This window comes from Microcaecilia unicolor, chromosome 2 (genome assembly GCF_901765095.1).
Source record: "Microcaecilia unicolor chromosome 2, aMicUni1.1, whole genome shotgun sequence".
Taxonomy (NCBI): domain Eukaryota; kingdom Metazoa; phylum Chordata; class Amphibia; order Gymnophiona; family Siphonopidae; genus Microcaecilia; species Microcaecilia unicolor.
In genome coordinates this window covers 376,706,849-376,721,523 of record NC_044032.1, presented here as the reverse complement: position 1 = coordinate 376,721,523, position 14,675 = coordinate 376,706,849, and the positions used below count along the sequence as shown (strand labels likewise).

The 14,675-nt window shown below is 42.1% G+C and overlaps 1 protein-coding gene across 2 annotated transcripts in view; it reads left to right on the top strand.

The window, feature by feature from the left end:
• The window catches only part of TECRL (trans-2,3-enoyl-CoA reductase like), a 229,729-nt gene that overhangs the window by 130,549 nt on the left and 84,505 nt on the right, over positions 1–14,675 (top strand). For both annotated transcript variants that reach the window (XM_030192476.1, XM_030192475.1), the window contains exon 7: positions 170–242. In XM_030192476.1, coding sequence (XP_030048336.1) covers positions 170–242 — 73 coding nt within the window. The remainder of the gene's footprint in view (positions 1–169; positions 243–14,675) is intronic.

Sequence of the window (14,675 nt, the reverse complement as noted above, 5' to 3'; positions counted from 1 at the left end):
CTTGGTGTGGTCATCAAGGTAATATTCTTCAGTATCAGCAAATGACATTATTGTCAGCTACCCCTACTTATCCATAAGTTTTCTTGAAATGCCTATTAATGGATTAGTTGAATATAAGACTATTTTTTTACCATTATTTTTCTAATTAAAATGATTGTTGTTTTTGCAGGGCTGTACATTCTACTGGGGATTTACTTCCTGGATAGCTTATTACATCAATCATCCTCGATATACACCTCCATGTATGTATATCTAATAATGATTATTCTTAACATGGTAAGCATCATTGACTTTTGAGTTATACGAGTTATATTAACATGCATTATATTACAGATTTAAGTAAAGTTTCTACTAAATCTTTACATGAAACTACTTTTAAACCAGCTTTAAATACTTACTGTGAAGACTGGAGACTGTTCTTTTTCAAAGTTTGAAATAACTTATCAGGTTGAGACTAGAATAGTAATAAAAAAGGAAGCTGAGGATGTTATTAAATATCCTGAACAAAAATATATTCATAGCAAAAGCTTTATACTGTTGCCTTAAAATATTATAAAAACAAAATTAATGTCTAAAAAATATAATTTTTATGAAGAACACTAATTTGTATACTCTACTGTTTTGTTAGTGTTGGGGCTGCATTTACATGTGCAGTGAGATGCTTGAGAACTACCAATATGGTTGAGCAATTGATTCAACCAACCTTAGAATCATAAGCAGAGAATTTATTATGACTATATTTAAGGTATACAAAACAGCATTATTCGAGGCAAAGCATGATGGATGGATAGGATACATGGGGGTGAGAGCAGAAAAGAGAATGTAATAGGTATCATACATCAAGGGCAAATGGGAAAATCCCTTGATGTACAACATCTTCCATGACTTCAAATGCATGCCTAGGCTATAAATATCCACATTTGTGCTCTCTCAATATTGAACCATGCAAATGAAGCTAGAAAGAGATTTATTTATGAGTTACCTGTTCACTAAAAAAATAGTTACCCTCCACCAAAACATCCCATAATCTTTTAGCTGGTAGTACAACACCAGCCTGCTATCTTCTCTCTCAGTTAGCTGGAAATTCACTTTTCTCCAAAAAGATAGGATGCTACTTCTGGAGGATCCTAACTATGGTGAACTTGAAGATAGTCGGATATGACTCTGTATGGGAAAATAATAGGCAAAGAACAAAATACTAGAAAAATTCAACTACTCTGTCACAAGCACTGGCAGAAGCGAACAGTCACAAACTGAAACAGTGCTTTCTGAAATGCATCTCTCTATTTTAGCTTCCAGCATCTCATCAAAGGCAGGTGGGAGAAGCAGCTCAAAGATCAAGGCTGTCAAGTGCCTTCTTTCCCATTCTGAAGCAAGGGGATTATGTGAGACTGTTCTCTGTTGTGTTTCTTCCCTCTCATTTAACATGAGAAATCTGAGCTACTGGATGTCAGCATACATCCTTCACCTCATTACTGAAACATGTCTGAAACCTAACTACAGTTTCACACTACTCACTTACAAATTAGTCTGTTTCTCTACAAAACCCACAGCTATAGCTACAGGATGGATCTGAGGGAGGAATGCTTCTGCACACAAGGGTAAATCTCTTGCAGCTAAAATCAAATTCAAAATACAGTGCAAATGCTGGTACTGTTCAGTAAGGATGGGCTGTCTTTTGCAACAAAATGTCTTTGACGGACAATAGGGCACAGTAGAGTATGTGTAAAGAGTGCATACTTTTTCCCCGATAATGCATGCTTGCGTGCAGTATTGGGAGACAAGGAGCACACTTTTAAAGACGAGTGTGCACTCTTTCTACATAGTGTACACTCTAGGAAACGTGTGCCCTCTTAAGTTCAAACTGCTTTGGTTGACCACAGAGAGAACATGCCATACTGGGTCAGACCAATGGTCCATCTAGCTCAGTATCCTGTTTCCAACAGTGGCCAGTCCAGGTCTCAGTGGCTTCCCCATATCTGTCTTAATAGCAGACTATGGACTTTTCCTCCATGAACTTACGCAAACCTTTTTAAATTCAAATATGCTAACCACTGTTACCACATCCTCCACCAACAGTTCCAGAGCTTAACTATTCACTGAGTGAAAAAAATATTTCTTCTTTGTTTTAAAAGTGTTTCCATATAACTTCCTTGAGTGTCCCCTGGTCTTTGAACGTTTTGAATGTTAAAAAAAAAATTGATTCACTTCTACTCGTTCTACAGCACTCAGAATTTGTAGACCTCAATCATATCTCCACTTAGCTGTCTCTTTTCCAAGCTGGAGAACACTAACCTCCTTAGCCTTTCCTCATATGAGAGGAGTTCCATCCCATTATCATTTTGGTTGCTCTTCTTTGAACCTTTCCTAATTCCACTAAATCTTTTTTGAGATACAGCGACTACAACTGAATGCAATAGCAATACTCAAAGTCAGGTCGCACCAAGGAGCGATACAGAGGCATTATAGCATTCTCGGTCTTATTTACCATCTTTTTCCTAATAATTCCTAGCATCCTGTTTGCTTTTCTGGCTGCCTCCACACACTGGGCAGAAGATTCCAGCATATTATCTACAATGACACTTAGATATTTTTCTTGGGTGTTGACCACCAAGGTGGTCCCTACCATCAGGTAACTATAGCTGAACTGACCTTTCTCCAAATATCACTGATGTCCTCCTGTTCTGAATGTTCATTCTGAAATACATCTGAGCCTATCTACATATTTAAATTTTGCCATTTCCATATGTTTGTGTGTGTGGGGGGGGGGGGGGGGGGAGGGGGTTACTTCTAATAAGAGCCTTAGTGGCAGCTGCTAACTGTATGTATTTTGAATAGTGAAGCATATACATGTAATATGTTTGGTTTGAAGAACTGGAAATGGTAGCTATTTCTTGCTTTCAGGTGAAGTGTGCATACTGGTTTTAAATTATTTTGCTATTTATAAAACCACCACAAGATGCAATATTTCCTTATTGCAGACAGAGGGGTATGTTGGTTTCTGCTAGTGAGAGAGAGACATTAGCTTCGGGCAGCAGCTGGAACTGAAGATGAATAGCTGCAGGTGACAGGGGGAACTAATTTGCTGTAGAAAAGGTACTAAAGAAACAAAGGAGGAGAGGGGAGGTGAGACAGATACAATTCTGGTTGCAAGAGAAGGAAGGAAGGAAGGAAGGAAGGGAGAGAGAGAGAGAGTGAGCGAGAGAGGGGGAATAATGAGTGTTCCTTAGGAGAGGGGAGGAGAAAGGAGAAATGAGGAGCAAAAGACAGAGAAAAGTGCCTTGTTGGGAAATAAAAGAAAGAGCCAAAGTGATTTGGGGGGATGGGGGGAATAAGGAAGGGGAAGAGATAGGAAGGGGGAATTACTTATTACGAGCCACCCCTGACCTTTTATTGATCTACTTATGTCTCACATCTTTCATGCTGTTGCACGGGCTTTTCCCTGAAAAGAAAGGCTCTATAATGCTTACTCCAATTCCTAAAAACCCCTATGCTACCAGGTGACATGTCACTAACTATAGGCCATTGGCTTCTATTCCCATTTTGGTGAAGGTAATGGAGGGTTTAATTGGGCATCAGTTCATGGAACATCTCTTCTCCTTCTCCCTTTTGCATAGCTTGCAATCGGGATTCAGACCATGCTACACAGCACAGAAATGGTGTTAACCACTCTTGTGGCAAATTTAAGGGCTGAGAGTCACTTGGGTAGAAGGGTTCTTGTATTGCAATTTGATATATCAAGTGCATTTCACATGGTCAATCATGATATACTACTTCATTTGCTAGCCCACTTTGGAATTTGTGGTGATGTTCTGAAGTAGTTCCAACTTTTCCAACTCATGAACAAATTACTAGATACTACACCAGCGACTTCTAACAGCACAGACACACCAACAGCAGACAACCTTGCGAAATACTTTAATGAGAAAATAGTAAAAATACGACTCATGATACCTGTCAATACCATCGAATATGCAAAACTCCTTGACTGTCTAGACCCAAACCCTGGTGAGCACCCAGCAGATAGAACCTGGACCATCTTCGACACACTGTCAGATGATACCATCTCCCAAATGCTCAAAAGGTTCACCAAGTCTCAATGCAAATTAGACATATGCCCTAACAACCTTATAAAGTCTGCCCCTCAACAATTCATATCAGACCTCACGAAGCACCTGAACTATATGCTACAAAATGGACTCTTCCCTAAGGATAAAGGAAATATTCTACTCACCCCTATACCTAAAGACGCAAAGAAAAGTACAAGCGACGTAACCAACTATCGCCCAGTAGCATCTATTCCTCTGATAGCCAAATTAACGGAAGGTATGGTGACCAAACAAATCACCAACTACTTAAATAAATTTTCAATACTTCACGACTCCCAATCAGGATTTCGGTCTAACCACAGCACTGAAACAGTACTAGTTACCCTCCTGACTAAATTTAAACAAGCGATCGCAACTGGCAATAACATACTTCTTCTACAATTCGACATGTCCAGTGCTTTCGACATGGTTGATCATGGAATATTACTACACATCCTAGAATACTTCGGAATTGGAGGTAACATTCTCAATTGGTTTAAAGGCTTCCTGACCACAAGATCATACCAAGGGGTATCTAACTCGACTACATCAGCCACATGGATACCTGAATGTGGAGTCCCTCAAGGATCCCCCCTCCCACCAACACTCTTCAACCTAATGATGACATCCTTGGCCAAATTATTATCCAATCAAAACCTCAATCCATACATATACACAGATGACGTAACGATTTACATCCCGTTCAAACATGATTTAAAGGAAATCACCAATGACATCAACCAAAGCTTCCATATTATGCACTCATGGGCGGATGCATTTCAGTTGAAACTTAATGCAGAAAAAACACAATGTCTTATAATCACCTCACAACATAACACGAGCAAATTCACCACCATAAACACACCAAACCTGTCCCTCCCCGTTTCAGACACCCTGAAAATTCTTGGAGTCACCATTGATCGAAATCTTACACTGGAAAGTCATGTGAAAAATACAACCAAGAAGATATTCCATTCAATGTGGAAACTAAAAGAATAAGGCCTTTCTTCCCAAGGACCATCTTTCGCAACCTGGTACAGTCAATAGCACTTAGAGGCATATTTTCAAAGCACTTTGGGAGGCTAAGTTCCATAGGTTTCTATGGAACTTTGGGAGGCTAAGTGCTTTGAAAATGAGCCTCATAGTCACCTAGATTACTGCAATGCACTTTATGCTGGCTGTAAAGAGCAAATCATCAAGAAACTTCAAACTGCCCAGAGCACTGCAGCCAGACTCATATTTGGAAAAACAAAAAATGAAAGTGCTAAACCCTTAAGGGAAAAGTTACACTGGCTTCCACTTAAAGAACGTATCGCGTTCAAGATATGCTCTCTAGTTGATAAAATTATTCACGGAGATGCCCCAGCCTACATGACTGACCTGATAGACTTGCCACCCAGAAACGCTAAAAGATCATCCCGCACATTCCTTAATCTTCACTTCCCCAGCTGTAAAGGTCTAAAATACAAACTAACGCATGCGTCAAACTTTTCTTACCTGAGCACACAGTTATGGAACGCATTGCCGCTCAAGTTAAAAACTATTTATGAACTAACAAACTTTCGTAAATCTCTGAAGACCCACCTCTTCAACAAGGCATACCACAAAGATCAGTAATTGTAAATGTAACACATCTCCACTTTACCTATAATCAGAATTGTTTTTTCTTATATCTGCTTGTTTGACTTCTATTATGTCATCCATGTTCTCTATGTAACACGAATTGTTATCTTCCAATCTATTATCTACAAATAACGATACATTGTAAGCCACATTGAGCCTGCAAATAGGTGAGAAAATGTGGGATACAAATGCAATAAATAAATAAATAAATGGTTTCCTAAAGGTCAGATCCTACCTAGTGAAATTAGTTGGTTCCGTATCTTCCACTTGGCCATCTGATTGTGGGGTACCTCAGGGCTCTCCCCTGTCTCCCTTTTTGTTTAATGTTATGATGGCACCTTTATGCAGTCTTTTAGAGGACCACGGGTTTCATTTCATTATCTATGCAGATGATGTCACGATTTATATCCCTATCAAGATATTCTGCTATTGGTTAAATCTTAGATCTGATGGAATCTTGGGCATCTGCTTTCAAATTAAAACTAAATAAAGACAAAACCAAATTCTTGGGTCTCACTAATCCTTTTGATTGTACCTCTTTAGAGAGTTTGACTAGGTATCTTACCCTTTAGAGTCAACATTGAAACTGCTAGTGGTGATGGTGGTAGATCAGCACCTATCTTTTGAGCCCCAGGCCTCCTCTGTTGTGGCCAAGTCCTTTCAGGCTTATTTTCTAAAGAGAAGGGCGCCCATCTTTCGACACAAATCGGGCGATGTGCGTCCTTCTCTCAGGGTCACACAAATCGGCATAATCAAAAGCTGATTTTGGGCATTCCCAACTGCTTCCCGTCGTGGGGACGACCAAAGTTCCCAGGGGCATGTTGGAGGCTTAGCGAAGGCGGGACTGGGGCGTGCCTAACAGATGGGCGTCCTTGAGTGATAATGGAAAAAAGAAGGGCGTCCCCGGCGAGCACTTGGCCGACTTTACTTGGTTCGTTTTTTCTTACAACCAAGCCTCAAAAAGGTGCCCGAACTGACCAGATGACCAGCGGAGGGAACCAGGGATGACCTCTTGTGACTCCCCCAGTGGTAACTAACCCCTTCCCACCCTGAAAAAAAGAACTTTAAAAACTTTTTTTGCCAGCCTGAAATGTCATACCAGGTCCATCGCAGCAGTATGCAGGTCCCTGTGGGGGAGGTATGTGTGTGTCAGCGGAGGCATAGCGAAGGCATGGATGTCCTTCTTTCAAACATTTTTGACGTCCTGAACTGCCCCCCCCCCCACACAGGGACAGCCAAATTTCAAGGGAGAGGAGTGGCCTAGTGGTTAGAACACTGGCCTTGCAATCCAGAGATGGCCAGTTCAAATTTCACTGCTGCTACTTGTGATCCAAAATCCAAGTAAATAAAGGGGGTATCAGAGCCTTAGCAAAAGCATGGACATCCTCACAGAAACAGCCACATTTTAGACATCCTTAACTGCCCAGATGCATAGCAAAAGCGCATATGCATAGTGAAGGCACCTAACACTTGGACGTCCTTCACCTATACTCAAAAAAAAAAAAAGACATCCCTGACGAGCACTTGGACATTTTCACCTGGACTTGTGTTTTTTAAAGGTTGTAGACAGCAATTTATTTAAGGTTGTAGACGGCTATTATATACGGAGCTTGTCTGCATGTATGAAGTTGTCTTTGGCATGCGCAGAGCAGCCACGCATAACGCTGAGCTGCTCTGCACTGGCTTCCCCTCCTTAGGAAGGAAATTGTGTGCAAATGAGCTAACAGCGAGCAGCTCATTTGCATGCGATTTCCTTCATGCATGCCCATTCCTTTCTGAATCGCTAAGGGATTGGTAAGGGAAGGGCTTTTTCCGTTCAGTTAGTGCATCAGTTAGTCCACTGCAGTGCACCCTAGGGTGCCCGATTGGTGTCCTGGTATGTCAGGGGGACCAGTGCACTATGAACGCTGGCTCCTCCCATGACCAAATGAGTTGGATTTAGTTGTTTTTGAGATGGGCGGCCTTGGTTTCCATTATTGCCAAAAACCAAGGACAACCATCTCTAAGGACGACCATCTCTAAGTTCAACCTAAATGTTGAGATTTGGGCGTCCCCAACTGTATTATCGAAATGAAAGATGGCCGCCCATCTTGTTTCAATAATACGGGTTTCCCCGCCCTTTTGCGGGGATGTCCAGCGAGGAAGCCCTCAGGAAAACTTGGGCGCCCCATTCGATTATGCCACTCTTTGGCAGTTAGGGAGGTTATGATCCTTCTTCTCTGCTGCAACTTTCAGATTCCTGGTCCAGATGCTTATTTTGTCTCAGTTTGACTATTGCAATGCGATCTATGCTGAAGAAATTACAAACTGCCCAAAGCACTGCAGCTAGGCTTGTCTGTAATGTTTACCGTTTTGATAGGGCATCACCAATGTTATTTAAGCTGCATTGGCTCCCAGTTAAACTAGGGTCACTTTCAAAATTTGTGTTCTTATCTACCAGATATTGTTTGGTATGTCCCCTGACAATATGCAACCTCTTGTTGACCTTCCACCATGTAATGCTGTTCTAGGGGCTAAGAATTATTTACAGTTACAATATCCGAGCAGTATGAGAATTGCATATGTCGGTTCTTGAAGCAGGCGCTGGTCCGTGTTCAATGTGATTACATGACATTTCGAAAAATGCTAAAGACCTTCCTCTTAGCAGATTTCAGGAAGCAGTCTCTGATCTTCCTGTTTAGGCTCATTTGATCGCTCTTACCTTTCTGTTTCCCTGTCTGATCCAGGCATTGTAGTTACTGTAGTTACATCCAGGTTGGCACTGGCATTTTGCATATGATATCTATGCAAATTAAATCTCTTCTTTAGCATCTGGCTTGTTTCTCCAATAAAGTGTGACAAACCTGCTTATAATCGAATGAGAAAAACGCCCAAGTTCCGACCTAAATCGGGAGATGGACGTTTATCTCACAAAAACGAATAAAGCGGTATAATCGAAAGCCGATTTTTGGACGTTTTCAACTGCAATCCGTCGCGGATGCGGACAAAGTTGATGGGGGCGTGTCAGAGGTGTGGCGAAGGCAGAACTGGGGCGTGGTTATCTGCCGAACAGAGATGGGCGCATTTCACCGATAATGGGAAAAAAGTATGCGTTTTTAGCTAGAATTTAGGGCACTTTTCCTGGACCCTGTTTTTTCACAAATAAGGCCCCAAAAAGTGCCCTAAATGACCAGATGACCACTGGAGGGAATCGGGGATGACCTCCCCTGACTCCCCCATTGGTCACTAACCCCCTCCCAGCACAAAAAATGAAGTTTCTCAACTTATTATTTTCACCCTCAAATGTCATACCCAGCTCCCTGACAGCAGTATGCAGGTCACTGGAGGAGTTGTTAGGGGGTGCAGTGGACTTCAGGCAGGTGGACCCAGGCCCATCCCCCCTACCTGTTACAATTGTGCTGCTTAATGCTTATTAGTCGTCCAACCCCCCCCAAACCCACTGTACCCACATGTAGGTGCCCCCCTTCACCCCTTAGGGCTATAGTAATGGTGTAGACTTGTGGGCAGTGGGTTTTGAGGGGGATTTGGGGGGCTCAACACACAAGGGAAGGGTGCTATGCACCTGGGAGCTCTTTTACCTGTTTTTTTGTTTTTGTAAAAGTGCCCCCTAGGGTGCCCGGTTGGTGTCCTGGCATGTGAGGGGGACCAGTGCACTACGAATCCTGGCCCCTCCCACGAACAAATGCCTTGGATTTATTCGTTTTTGAGCTGGGCGCTTTCATTTTCCATTATCGCTGAAAAACAAAAACGCCCAGCTCACACATTGTTGAATAAAACATGGGCGTCTATTTTTTCCCAAAATACGGTTCGGTCCGCCCCTTCACGGACCCGTTCTTGGAGATAAACGCCCATGGAGATAGGCGAATTCGTTCAATTATGCCCCTCAAAGGGTGCTATATTGGAGAAACAAGCCAGATGCTAAAGAAGAGATTTAATTTACATAGCCATCATATGAAAAATGTCAGTGCCAAACAGGATGCCACCTCTGTGGGGCAACACTTTACAAAACCAGAACACGGTATCAATGATTTTATGGTGAGAATACTAAAAGGAAACTTTAAGACAATACAGGAATGTAAGACCTTTGAAGTCAGAATGATTAAATATTTTGATACCCACCAGGCAGGACTTAACAAAGATCTGGGTTATTTAGCCCATTATAAACCATAAAATTCTACTGCTTTGTCACCCTCTTATCACCATGCATATCTCCCTGTCCCTCAACCACCAGCTCTACCTGTCTCTCACCTAACCCACCCCACTCTCACCCTGTGAGACTGTCACTGAAATGCTTTGATGTTTCTCTTACATATACTGTTATTTATCAACATTTGCATATTTCTGATCTGATGAAGAAGGGCTGCCTTCGAAAGCTAATCAAAAAATTTATTGTTAGTCTAATTATAAAGGTATCATCTTATTTTCTTTCCTATGCTTTATTTTATTTTTAATGATTACTAATATAATCCTGTGAAATCTTTAGCAACCATATTTTCAAGGCATCATCTACTATCTGTGTTTTCTTCCTCCTCCCTCTCCCCCTCCCCACACATTAACAATGCCATAGTTACCATCAATCCAATAAATATAGTATCACTTCTTCAGTAGAGGGGGTTCCAAAGATATATCTCATATAATACCCAGCTCTCATAACTATTCAACACATTTTCAACAGTGGTAAAGGGTATTCATATATTGTATAGGATCCCTCAGGTGTCACCACCACACAGGCTTAATAATGTGAGCCAGGCACTTTTATGGTGGGCAGATATTCCTCATTTGATCCATTTTACTATCAAAACACTCTTTAATATCTTAAATATATATCCTTTTCACTTTTTATTCTTTCTCTATTTTTTTAAATATATTCAAAACAGAAGCACTTAGCTTTTAAAATGTGGTCTCAATATATACTCCTTCATCTTCATTTCAAAACTGGTCATTCATCTCGGAGAACATATTACCGACATGAATTCACGTTTCGCAACTAGTGCTGTATCAAGGTCTAGCTCCTCAATCGAGCCTGGAAACAACTTCCTGCTTTCTTTTTCATGTTTCCATCAGACACTCTTCAGGTTCTAGAACTCCACTGTGAGCATCAGTTAATATTTGAACTTTAGGGGGGTCTTTTACTAAAGCTTAGCTCAAGATATCTGCAGCAGGGCCTATTTTATTCCTATGGGCCCTGCTGCAGATAACTCAAGCTAAGCTTTAGTAAAAGACACCCTATATTTCTAATGTAGTATCGAGTGCCTTGTTAGCTCTTATGTTGATCCATTTTTTTTATTCTGCCTTAAAAGTATTAATGCATTAATTTCCAGCAGAGTGGATTATTGTAATTCCATCTATCATGGTGTTCTACAAACTCAAATCAGATGGATTGAAATGATACAAATATCAGCTATCAGATTTCTTTATAGAGCTAGTAGACTTGCTTGCGTGACTCTGTTTTTTAGAGAGTAACATTAGGTACCTATTTCATAGCAGTCCCAATTTAAGATCTTAATCATAATGAATGGAGTTCATCTCGCATTGCCGATTTTTCCATCCAATCTTATTTTGCTTTATATACTGGTTGATAACCTAAAATCCTCACAGAACAACTTGCTCTTTATTCTGCCTCCTTCCAGAAAAAGTTTAGGGAAAAATAGTCACAATGTATTGTTTTTTAATTGGAGGCGGGACTTTTTTTCTGGAATGCCATGCTACTTTTCTTAAGTTTTGAATAATCTACTTATTTTCAGATGAATCTTAAAACATGGCTGTTCACCCTTGCATTTGTAGATGAGGGTTAAGCTGAGGCTTGTGTGGCAGTGATGTTTTTGGAAAAAACAAATATTGGGACCCTTTTACTAAGCTGCGGTAAGCACTAATACATGCTTACTGCAAGTTAAAAAGCAGTACTGTGGGCATGCTCAGACATCCCATGCTAGTTTTTGGATCAGCACGAGTTAAAAAAACATATTTATTATTTAGCGCTGGTGGCGTGCTTGGGACAGACAGTAAGGCGTATGTTGGTTAGTGCAGCCACATCCCTGCATGCTAACTGATTACTACCTGGTTAGCACGTGAGCAGTGGCGTAGCAAGGGGGGGCAGAGGGGGCGGTCAGCCCCGGGTGTCAGCACAAGGGGGTGCTCTGCCACTCCCGCTGCTTCTAGGTACCCCCCGCACCCAAAATCCCCCCTCCCGCCATAGGCGCCTCGACGGTATAACCCTCCTCCTCCTTCCTTCCCGCCCTCGGCAGCCCTCCTCCTCCTCTCCACCCCCTGTGTCATAACCCTCTACTTCCCGTGGTGGCAGCGGCGTCAGTTCCGTTACGAAGAAGGCACTGCAGGCTCCCCTCCGGCTTCAGCTTCTCCCTTCGCTCTTCACACAGTGAGTGTCCCGCCTTCGCGGAAACAGGAAATGCGTCATCACAAAGGCGGGACACTCACTGTGTGAAGAGCGAAGGGAGAAGCTGAAGCTGGAGGGGAGCCTGCAGTGCCGCCTTCGTAATGGAACTGATGCCACTGCCACCACGGGAAGTAAAGGGTTATGATATGGGGGTGGGGGTGGGGCGGAGAGGAGGAGGAGGGCTGCCGTGGGCGGGAAGGAAGGACTCAGAGGCATAGGGAGTGGGACTGTTAAAGAGAGCCCCCTGTGTTTGTGGGGGCAGCAGTCAGGTGAAGGAAGGAAGGAACGGAGAGGGCAGGGGAGAGTGGAGAATGCTGGACATGGATGGGAGGGGAGAGCAGGGGGAGAGAACAGATTGCTGAACATGGAAAGAAGGGGAGGACATGGAGAGAAGGGGAGGGCGTGGAGGAGAGAAGAGATCGCTGTAGAGGAGGGGAGGGCAGGGGAGAGAGGAGAATTGCTGGACATGGATGAATGAATGGGGGCAGGGGAGAGAGGAAATTTGCAGGATATGGGTGGATGGAGGAGACAGCAGGGGAGAATGGAGAGTTCCTGGACATATTTGGAGAATTGCTGGACATGGATGAATGAATGGGGGCAGGGGAGAGAGGAAATTTGCAGGATATGGGTGGATGGAGGAGACGGCAGGGGAGAATGGAGAGTTCCTGGACATATTTGGAGAATTGCTGGACATGGATGAATGAATGGGGCAGGGGAGAGAGGAAATTTGCAGGATATGGGTGGATGGAGGAGACGGCAGGGGAGAATGGAGAGTTCCTGGACATATTTGGAGAATTGCTGGACATGGATGAATGAATGGGGGCAGGGGAGAGAGGAAATTTGAAGGATATGGGTGGATGGAGGAGAGTGCAGGGGAGAATGGAGAGTTGTTGGACATGGATGGATGAAGGGGAGGAAAGTCAGGAAGCAAATGCACATGGATGGAAGAGAGAAGAGAGGAGAAATGTTGGACAAGGATGGAGGGAAGGAAAGACAAAGGAAGGAGATGCACATGGAGAGAGGGCAGATCCTAGATGGAAGGGGCAGGGAGAGAGGGCAGACTTTGGATGGAGGGGACAGGAGATAGAGGGCAGACACTGGATGGCAGGGAGAGAGAGAGAGAGAGAAGGCAGATGCTGGATGGAAGGAAGACAGTGAAAAGAAGATGAGGAAAGCAGAAACCAGAGACAACAAGCTAAGTAAAATATATATTTTTATTTTTTTGCTTTAGGATAAAGTAGTATTGTAGCTGTGTTAATAAATGCTTATAAATAGAACATGGAAATAAGGTAATCTTTATTGGACTAATTTTAATATATTTTAACTAACTTTCAGAGAACAAAACCCCCTTCCTCAGGTCAGGATAGGATATTGTAAAATCACTATACTGTACTGATCTGAGGAAGGAGGTTTTGGCCTCTGAAAGCTAAATGTATTAGTCCAATAAAATGGTGGTATTTTATTTTCTGTTTCTGTGGTGTTGCATTGTATGCTCAGTCTGGCCTCTTGGGGGTTCAGTTTAATTTTTGTCTAAATAGAAAGTTTGATTACTTATTCTATAGTGGTTTAGGGTTTATCTGTGTTTGTGAAAAAGACGGCTTTCAGTTGGCATTGACTGTGCAGGATCGATGATCTGTACTATTCTGTCAGGTTACGTTTTACAATAGGTGAATTGATGTTCTAGTGCTCACTGTAGTGTTTAAGATGCTTTCCTTTATGTGACTTGTAGAAATTACTGCTTATGGTATGGTAAAATTGTTCTAGAGATCCTGAGTGTTTTGTATTCTCGGTATGCCTAGTACTGGATTTGGGGGGGGGGGGGGGGGGGGGGGTTAAAAAATGACCGGCCCCGGGTGTCAGCTACCCTAGCTACGCCACTGCACGTGAGTTCTTACTGCCTAGAATGTAGGTGTCAGTAAGTGCTCATGCGCTAATGGGGAAATGAATGGGTGGCCATTAATGAAAATAATGGAGCATGGGGCCATTTTACCACCACATTATAAGTGGTCTGAGTGTGCAGGAAAGAACCCTGTTTGGGACTGCACTGGCCACTTTTTAGCACAACTTAGTAAAAGGGTTTCCTACCAGCTATATTATTTCATTTTTTTAATGTAATCTCTTCCATTCTTTTTTTTAACCTTGTATTTGTTTTTATTCAATGTATATTGTTGGTTATTTGATGGTTAACCATTTGATATGTCTTGTGTAGGTGCTATAACAAATTTTAATGAACTAAACTAAACTTATAGCTCTATTTTGGAAGCCAGGATCTTCATACATTCTTGGAAATGTGTGAAAGTTTTTAAAAAAGAAAGTCTGATGTCATTTGGCAGCAGCAGACCTTAAATAGGATTATGACACAAAGGTTTACTACAGTAACTTGCTAATTTTGCAAAAACTTTGAAAAATAAATTCCAGTATTAAACAGTGAAAAAACTAAAACAATAATTTTGGCTTTCATGTGTACCTGCTGGCATTTTTTGTTCTGTTTAATGCATGAAAACCTGTTTGTAAAAATAAACAAAAAGAACTTAAAAACACAAAGAACTTTGTACTTTCGTCTATGAGGC